This window comes from Oratosquilla oratoria, chromosome 41 (genome assembly GCF_046742065.1).
Source record: "Oratosquilla oratoria isolate Oo_2021 chromosome 41, ASM4674206v1, whole genome shotgun sequence".
Classification (NCBI taxonomy): Eukaryota; Metazoa; Arthropoda; class Malacostraca; order Stomatopoda; family Squillidae; genus Oratosquilla; species Oratosquilla oratoria.
The window spans coordinates 12,297,815-12,307,637 of record NC_134817.1 but is presented as its reverse complement, the minus strand read 5'-3'; the positions used below and the strand labels follow the sequence as shown (position 1 = coordinate 12,307,637).

The following is a 9,823-nucleotide window of genomic DNA, read 5'->3' as shown; positions in this document are numbered from 1 at the left end:
ATATATATATATATATAAACACTTATCCTATGTGATGGGAAATTTGGAGAGATAGAATAGAAATAAAGAATTGTTAAAAAAAAAACCGATTGTTTTGACAAATAAGTGTAAAGAAAAAGTATTCGGTAAATCTTTCCGTTTCTGACGCAAAGGTTTTTGTTGGCAAGATTTACTGGCATACTGGTACGGTCTTTATACCTCTTCCTCTTTCTCTTCTATTTTTTCTATCCAAATTGAGAAGATAACGCGATTGTAAGCGAGATATTGAATTGTTATCTAGTTTTTTTCTTATATTATCATTATTTCTAATGAAGGTTTTTGTGGAAAGTGGGGGTCTGTTGTCTGTGCTTAGTGTGCGTAAATGTCTCCCTCTGGCATCCCCCTCGTCCATTTTGATCTCTCAAATCGAGATGTAAAGTTCTTCTCGGGGTTTCTGACGGTCGGTCTTGCTGTGTCATCTATCACAATTTGTCGGACTTTTGTAGAATGTGCTATGACTTTTTTTTTTTTTTTTTTTTTTTACAATACAAGTTCAGTGGGTTTTTTTCTTCTTCTTCTTCTTCGTCTTCTTCTTTTTCTTCTTCTTCTTCTTCTTCTTCTTCTTCTTCTTCTTCTTCTTCTTCTTCTTCTTCTTCTTCTTCTTCTTCTTCTTCTTCTTCTTCTTCTTCTTCTTCTTCTTCTTCTTCTTCTTCTTCTTCTTCTTCTTCTTCTTCTTCTTCTTCTTCTTCTTCTTCTTCTTCTTCTTCTTCTTCTTCTTCTTCTTCTTCTTCTTCTTCTTCTTCTTCTTCTTCTTCTTCTTCTTCTTCTTCTTCCTTTATTATATTTTATTTTATTTTATCCTTTTTTATTCTCTACTTTTATCCGTGTAACTTGACTTATTCATGGATGTTTAGTTGTGATAAATTTAAAGATGTATGTCTTTCTGAGCATGCGCCTGGGAAGAAGGCCGTAATTGGACTGTTTTGTTGTCTGCACGTGTACGTAGGCACAATTATATATGCGCCGGTGGTTTTTATGTGCAAAGACATGTGAGATCACACAAAACTCAAAAGAGAGGCAGAGAGAAAGAGAGAGAGAGAAAGGTTATTTCGAAATTACGGTAATATATATATATACATTATATATATATATATATATATATATATATTAAATATATGCATATGTATTTTTCTTTTCTTTCCGGATGCACGATTTTGTTCTTATGCAAAAAAAAAAAAAAAAAAAAAAAAAATCCGGCAGATTTCGGCAGACCAAGAAGCACCCGTATTCCTCTATTGATTATCCTCTGAGGTTCCGCGGCTGGTGAGGTGGATGGACGCCGGGGTTAGAGGAGGAGGAAAAGGAAGAGGAGGAGGAGGAGGAGGAGGAGGAGGGGGAGAAAAGGAAGTTGGAGGAATCTAGACCGAAAGCCTTGGCGGTCGGTCGGTCTCTCGAGTCTTTGGACCTAACCGACTTCGGTCACTTTTTCTTGTCCGTCATTTTTCTCTTCAAGAGAGATTCATCTCCTCCTCCTCCTCCTCCTTTTCCTCCTCCTTGTCCTCCTCCTTGTCCTCCTCCTCCTCGTCCTCCTCCTCCTCGTTCTCCTCCTCTCCTCCACCTTCTTTTCCTCTTCCTCCTTTTCTTCCTCCTCGTTCTCATCCTCTCCTCCACCTTTTTCCTCCTCCTCCTCCTCATGCTCCTCCTCCTCCCCCTCCTCCTCCTCCCCCTCCTCCTCCTCATACTCCTCCTCCTCATGCTCCTCCTCCTCCTCCTCCTCCTCCTCATGCTCCTCCTCCTTATATTCCTCCTCTTCCTCCTCTTCCTCTTCTTCCTCTCCCTCTTTCTCTCCCTCCTCCTCCTCCTCCATCTCTTCCTTATCCTCTCCCTCTTCCTCCTGCTCCTCCTCTTCCTCTTCCTTCTCCCCTTCCTCTTTCTCCTACTCCTGCTGTTTCTCTTCCTTTTGCTGTTCTTCCTTCTCTTATTCCTCTTCCTCCTCCTCCTGTTTCTGCTGATGGTGCCCCTCCTTCTCCTCCTCCTCCTCCTCCTCCTCCTCCTCCTCCCAATACTCCTCGTCCTCCTTTTCCTTGTCCCACTACTCCTCCTCCTCCTCCTGTCAATACTCCTCCTCCCAATATTCCTCCTCCTCCTCCTCCTCCTCCTTCTCCTTCTCCTCCTCCAGCTCCTTTTCCTTCCCCTTCTCTTCCTACTCTTTCCTATGATGAAAGATATCAAATCGTTTACATCCACCAGAGGATCACAAACAAAAATGCACTTGAGTCGCCACCTCCCCATCCAAATTCACTTACCGTACCTTCCCCCGCAAGCTAAGCCCCCTCACTCCCCCCAGCTAAGCGCCCATCACTCCCCCCTCATCTAAGCCCCCCTCATTTCCCCCCAGTTAAGCCCCCCTCACTCCCGATTGTCATATTTTTTCTCCAAATTAATTCTTGCCTTGTTCTCATCTCATCTCCTCGCTCTCATCTCCCACACTCCACACCACTCCACTCTCACCTCCCACACTCCACCTCCCGTCTTCCACTCAATCAATCCACATTCATCTTTGCCCCCACTCCCTGATCCTTTGGTCCCAATCACCACTCCCCAGTTTGTTGTGTCCTCTTCACCACTCATCACTTTTCACTCTTCAATCAACATCCTTGCCAACTCCTTCTCCCCTCCTTCCTCTCCGTAGTGGGGGGTTTAGGGGGGAAGGCGAGGAGGGGGGAAAGGGGGAAGGGGGGAGAGCTACATCTCGGCCGCTTTGCACATCTTACCAATATATCTCCCTTCGACATCCAAGAATATAAAAGTGATTTATTTTTTTCGCTTCCATCTTGACCTACCCCCCCTCGTCCCTTCACTCTCCTCTCCCCTTCACCATCAAACCATTTTCTCATCTCCCCTTCCCCATCCCCCACTCTCTTCTTCCTCCTCTTCCCCATCCCCCACTCTCTTCCTCCTCTTCCCCATCCTCCATTCTCTTCCACCTCCTCCTCCTCCTCCTCCTCCTCTTCCTTCTCTTTCTCCTCCTTCATCCCCTCTTCCTTCTCTTTCTCCTCCTTCTTCTCCTCCTCTTCCTTCTTCTCCTCCACCTCTTCCTCTTCCTCTTCCTCCTCCACCTCTTCCTCTTCCTCTTCCTCCTCCTCCACCACCTCCTTCTCCTTCTCCTCTCTATTTTCTCTTCATCCTTATAATTTCCTTCTTTTCCTTTTTCTATCACTAATCTTTATTCTCTTCACCTTCCTCCTTCTTTTTCCAATTACCCCTCCTCCTCTTCCCGTTCCCCTCCTCCTCCCTTTCCCCTCCTCCTCCTCTTCCTCTTCCTCCTCCTCTTCCTCTTCATCCTCCTTTTCTTCTTCCTCTTTTTTTTTCTTCATCCTCATCATTTCACCATCCTCATCTTCTTAGTATATTTACTCTTTCTTCTCCTTCTCTTCCTCTTCTCCCACCTCCTTGTTCCCAATTCCCCAAGTTTCTCCTTCCTCCTCCTCCTCCTCTATTTCTTCTTTTCGCTTCACTCTCCCCCACCTCCTATTACTCCTCTTTCTCTTCCTTCTCCTTCTCCTCTTCCTTCTCCTCTTCCTTCTCCTCTTCCTCTTCCTCTTCCTTCTCCTCTTCCTCTTCCTCCTCCTCCATCTCCACTTATGACCTCTACCACCAGCAACCAGCCCCTTGCCCTTCTTCGGAGGTCATCCTAGAAACCTTTCCGTGTCCTCCTCAGGAGATGACCCCAGGTGACCCTCCAGCTCCCAAGGGGGACACCTCTCTGCTGAATAAAATCGTCAGGCCTTAGGCAGAACAAAATATTTAAAATTTAGTTAAAACTCGTTGACACTCCATCACTAAGGAGAGTAATTCTTCATTGAATGAAATTGTCTACCCTTTCTCTCACCTCCACCAACCCACGCCCACACTTCACGCCCACAACTCGTACCCACACATCACGTTCACACCTCACACCCACAGTTTACGCCCACACCCACAGTTCACGCCTACATTTCACGTCCACACCTCACGCCCACATCACACGCCCATACCTCGCTCTCTCCACTCACGCCCAAACCTCGCGCCCACACCTCGTTCCCACACCTCACGCCCACACCTCATGCCCATACCTCATGCCCACACCTCATGCCCACACCCCACGCCCACACCCCACGCCCACACCTCACGCCCAAACCTCACGCCCACAACCCACACCCACACCTCACGCCCACACCCCACACCCAAACCTGATGCCCACAACCCACACCCACACCTCACGCCCACACCCCACACCCACGTCGAATTCCTCACGCCTATATCTCCCTCCCAGACCTCACGCCCTCTGCCTTCCTCCTCTCCCAGGGGTCGCGGCAGGTGAGGGCCTTGGGGGACCTGAGGCCGGAGCGGGTGATGCACGTCTTCCAGAACGCGCCTCCGAAGTCGACGAAGAACAACACCGTTCTCGAACAGATTTCCAAAATCTTCGAACTCGACTCCAACTACGTCCCTATGCAGGTGAGCGCGTGCGCTGAAACAATTTGTTGTTTTAAGAGAAGATGATAGGGAACAAAGGTGGTAAGGAGTATCGAACTGGCTAGTGTAGGCCTTATGGTCTCTTGCAATCTCTTCCATCCTTAGCAGGTGAGTTTTTGGGTGCCCAAGAGCGCTAAAAATTGGTTGCTTAAAGAGAAAGAAAAATTTATGAATGGGGATGACAGGTGGTAAGGGACATGGAACTACCTAGTGCAGGACTTATGGTCTCTTGCAGTCTCCTCCGTTTTAATCTTCTTACGTTCTCATCGGAATAAAAGCGTTTACAATGAGCTGTTCATCTGTTAACTGGTTAATGAAGATATCGGTTTAACTCTCCTCTGCGGGAAGTCTATCCTAAACTGGATAAAACTTACTGAGCTAGAACAAAGTGATTAAGTGTCTTGAACTCGTTCTAATATGATATGAAGACTTAATCATTATTATTATTATTATTATTATTATTATTATTATTATTATTATTATTATCATTATCATTATCATTATCATTATCATTATTATCATTATCATTATTATCATTATTATCATTATTATCATTATTGTCATTATTGTCATTATTGTTATTGTCATTGTTATTGTTATTGTCATTGTTATTGTCATTGTCATTGTTATTGTCATTGTTATTGTTGTTGTTATATAATCTTTTTTTTAGAACTACAGTACTATTCCTGTTGTATTGTGACACTAATACGAAAATCTAGGGACAATCAAAGTACGTTTTCTTTATGGGGTATTTTCTAAACTAGATTTAAACCATGATATATTAGTATAATAATGTGGCATTATCAAGAAAATATAGGGACGTCTCTTTTGCATACTAGTTTATCAATTAGTGCGAAGGGATTTATTTTGTGTAATTGTGTGTGTGTGTGTATAATTTGTGTAATTGTGACTGTATAATTGTATTCATATGTCCAAGGATTGTTCCTGGTCCTTCCCATTTTTACCTCCTTGTTTAATATCAATTTTGCTTTATTCTATTTAATTTAATTTATATTTTAATTATGTTTTGCTTCATCTTGTCTTTTTATTTATTCTATTTTGTTTGATTTTACTTTATTTTCATTTCATTCCATTTTATCTTTTTTATCTCGTTTTGTTATATTTAGAATTTTTAAATTTGTTATATGATATCTTGTTTTACTTAATTTTATTTTATTTTATTCATTTATCTATCTATTTATTTATTTGTTTTTCTTTTCTTTTCTTATTTCATTATTATTATTTTTTCAGTTGGAACCAGTTTGGGAAAACAGCTTCCATCACGAGGAAGACGAGCATCTGTGGATGGATGATGATTACGTTCACATGTAGTGGTCGTCGTCCCGTCAGCTTTCGACAAAGCTTTCGCCACAAGACTCCTCGGCCCTTGACGGTGAGTCACTGTTCATCAGTGTTCTAGTCGCGTCCTTCATACTTGTGGTCCACATCCTTAATCTTCTTTAGGTAAACCCTTAAGTGTACTATTCATGACTATTTGTTATCCCAACAGGCGAAACAGCGACTTGAAATATCCTCACGCAAGATAACTATTCACGAATAGTACCAGATTACTAGCATTATATAACTAGTACTAGTCACTGTTATGACTTCTCCTTTGACTTCTGTTTGGAACCCAAAGGGTCACGACCATTGAAGATACTTTTCAAGATTAGGGCCCACAAGCCACCCCACACTCTCCGCCTTCCTACCCGGACTGAAAGAAAAAAATTGTGCAAGTTCAACTGGAAGAAAGATAGATGTGTGAAGGGAGGAGCTTGTGGCTATGCGGTTTGGATGGAGTCCTGGAAAACTAATGACCCGATCCAGAAGTTCTGGAAGGTCTTCCATCCCTGCCAAGACGACCACCTCTAGAAAGCGACCAAAGAAAGGACACATCCCGACCTTGGGTCTCGTCAGTGTGACAATATAGGCAAGCGAGTGTTGACTAAGTTTATTTACAAAGTGGCGTAGTCAAAGTATGCTGGGGGAGGAAGAAGGTTGCAGGTCACTCGCATGCCTTGTGTAGGTCATCTGCCTGTAGCAGGTTGTGTAGGATTAATGGTAATAGACTTTGGTGCCCTGAGTGTTAGTGTTTATGTCTCAGGGGGATGAAAGGAATTCTCATTCCGTAAGTATTCAAAATATAATTACCCAAACTTGAGACGTTTTAATGTCACCAAAAACATTTACTACTTTTAGTGTTTCATATAAGTTCTTTTCATCAATTTTGTCGTAAGTAAACGAGTAAATGATAAATGAAGACGTAGATAGTAGTAGCAATATTTATTATGTTTGGAAAAATGCGTTAAAATGGAAAATAGTGTTCCTCAGCACTTTTAAACGTTGATTACTTTTTTTAATCATAACAATTCTCAAAAAGAGGTACTTTTTCAGTAGATCAAAAAACTGCCTCAAAGGCTTCAAGTTAATCACAAAAAGTCTATTATTTGGGTGAAATTGTTATCTTTGGTTAGTTTATATTTTTGTTCATTAGCATAATGAACATTACATGAAAGCATTTCAGAACATTTGTCGTAGAGAACGAACACCTGTTATGTTTACTAGAATACCTCTAGATTACACCTGCATGTATATACTTGTTTGACACAGAATACCTGTATTACTAGATACGTGATTGTTTAAACATAATCTAAATGACACAGATCTTAGATATAACAAATAGATAACTAACTAGAATTGCCCGTAAACATAATCTAGATATTTAAGTACAGGTGTTTTTGTATAATATAGATTCCATGGTTGACAAATACAATTTGTATTATTAGTTATGTAGTTATATATGGTAGACCTCTTAGTTATTACTAGTGAGGTGAAAAAATTACATGCTTGTTACGTGTTTTGTGTCTTACTAGTCAGTATTATTAGTTATATGGTCAACTAAGGTCAACATAGTAAACATGTATTACTAAGTAGTTGACTGAATATATTTGTATATGTATTACGTTTTTTTTTTTTTTTTTTTTTTTTTTTTTTGTCATTTGTACCCCCATCTGCTTCGTCAGTTAAGTAGATGATAATACAGTTGGGATAATAACTTTGTCGATTCATATTTGGTAGAACAATAAATAGCAACTCTTGGCAACTCTTGTCTTTATTGTTGCCAAATGCAACCACATCAAAATACGAAATTTCGATAAACTTCTTAAATCAACTGTAATCCCGGACTATGAGTTGGTTTATTAAAATATATTGGTGCAGACACAACATAAAAAAAATCTTAACCGTTATGTCCCATCGACGTGGAAGTTAACATACAACGACTACTTTCGACTCGGTACAGTTGGCATTCCTTCTGATTTGGTGCAGTTGGTACGCCTGAGGGTGAGAAAGGCGAAGGCTTGCACTAATAAAAACGACTTTCCAGGCGACAAACTTCTCAAACATTTTTCAATAGTCCTCGTTGTTATTTTTTTATCACGTGACTTTACATAAACTGATAAAGATACCTTTTTGAGTTCTTGTACCTGTCTATATGTAGTCGTCTCGGTAACCATCCTAACGAAACATTTCAACCAATCAGCCCACAGGATGTCCACTACTTCCGCCCAATCATAATTGACGGATTATGAATACAACTATGTTGTGTTGTATAATGTATTGAACGAATGTATAATAGATTTATTCTAACTTGTTGTATCTATTGCAAAATTAAGGTCACATGTATGGAATATTGAATTTATACTGTACTTAGTGTTATATAGTTTTGATATGATGAACACGACCCAAAGCCTGAACGAAGTGCAGGCTGGGCGAGATCCAAGGTCAATTCAGGTTATGTTATTATTTTTTTTTTTTTTAGTGTGTGTATTCGTGTGTGTGTGTGTGTGTGTGTGTGTGTGTGTGTGTGTGTGTGTGTGTGTGTGACGCACTTGCCAGCTTTCATTCTGGCCAATGACAGAATTTGGGTCTCTGTTTAAGAAAATCACGTGACGTCAGACATGATTTGAAAAATGTCATCTGTTCGACTGAATGAAATCACATAGCGACGGCAGAGCCAAATCTATACAATGCGCCACTATACTCGACGAGACCCAAACTCCCTGACCTCTATTATCGTTTCGCTGATATTTATCCGTTGTTTTTGTGTTATTAATTGTTAAATCATCACCACCTAATCACAGTATTGACCTTCTTTGCGTGAATAAAATCGACTATATTTAACCAGAAAAAATATTTCAAGTTTGCCACCAAATCAAAGAGTGTTCATTGAGATGGTATCATCCAGAAGACAGACCTCATAGACAGAGAAACTAAGTATGTTTAATTATGTTGATCTGAAACACTAACATGTTTAAACAAACGAAGATTCCATTGTTAATTAACATGGCATTGATGAGGAGTCTGAACATAAGAATGGAAGAGACTACAAGAGACCCTAAGGCCTACACTAGGCAGTTCCATGTCTATTACCACCTATCATCCCCTTCCATAAAGTTATCTAAGCTTTTCTCAGAACAACCAATAGATTCAGCGCTCACTAACTACCTGGTTACTAAGTCTATTCCATCGTTAACCATTCTGTTGGTAAATCGGTGGCAGCGGTTGGCACTCAGGAATGGGTTTGCAGTGCCAACACAAGCTGACGGGAGACCTGCCACCACCTTGCCCCCCCGGCCCGGGATCCATCCTGTTGTGTTTGTGTTTTATTGGATCCTGCGCTTATACGATTGCTTTTGTAAGGGGTTCCTCTCTGTGGGGGTTATTGATGACGTCTGATTGTTATTGCACTTGGAGTGTTGGGTTCCTGTGATGGCTGACACGTAGTGGGGTGAGGAGGAGGAGGAGGAGGAGGAGGAAGACAGGAAGAGTAGGAGGAGGAGGAAGAAGAGGAGAAGGAAGAGGAGGAGGAGGAAGAGGAGGAGGAGAAAGAAAAAAATAGAAGATGGAGGAGGAAAAAAGGAGATGGAGGAGGAGGAGGAGGAAGAGTAGGAGGAAGAGGAGGAGGAGGAGGAGGAAAAATGAGGAGGAAAAAGAAGGAGGAGGAGGAGGAGGAAAAAGAAGGAGGAAGAAGAGGAGGAGGAGGAAGAAGAGAAGAAGAAGGAGAAAGAAGAGGAGGAAGAAGAGGAGGAGGAGGAAGTCGCTTCCGAAAGGTGATTGGTATTCGGGATTTCTCTTCATCATCACGTGATTGGTCTTGTGTGAGTGGGAGGTGGTGCTTCGTGGAGTGGGACCTCGCCGAGTGGGAGTTTCGTACGCAACTGCCGTTTAATTTCACGGGGAGTCCTTAGGAGGAGTGATGCGTGGGAGTAAGGAAGACAAGAATCTTACTCCAAGAAGCGTTGAGCTTCGGACAATCCCTCCACCT

The 9,823-nt window shown here is 41.8% G+C and overlaps 1 protein-coding gene across 1 annotated transcript in view; it reads left to right on the top strand.

Moving 5' to 3' along the window:
• The window catches only part of LOC143021271 (uncharacterized), a 59,036-nt gene extending 53,080 nt beyond the window's left edge, over positions 1–5,956 (top strand). The window contains exons 20-21 of the mRNA XM_076178674.1: positions 4,327–4,479; positions 5,749–5,956. Coding sequence (XP_076034789.1) covers positions 4,327–4,479; positions 5,749–5,829 — 234 coding nt within the window. The 3' untranslated portion in view covers positions 5,830–5,956. The remainder of the gene's footprint in view (positions 1–4,326; positions 4,480–5,748) is intronic.
• The last annotated feature ends 3,867 nt before the right edge of the window (positions 5,957–9,823 follow it).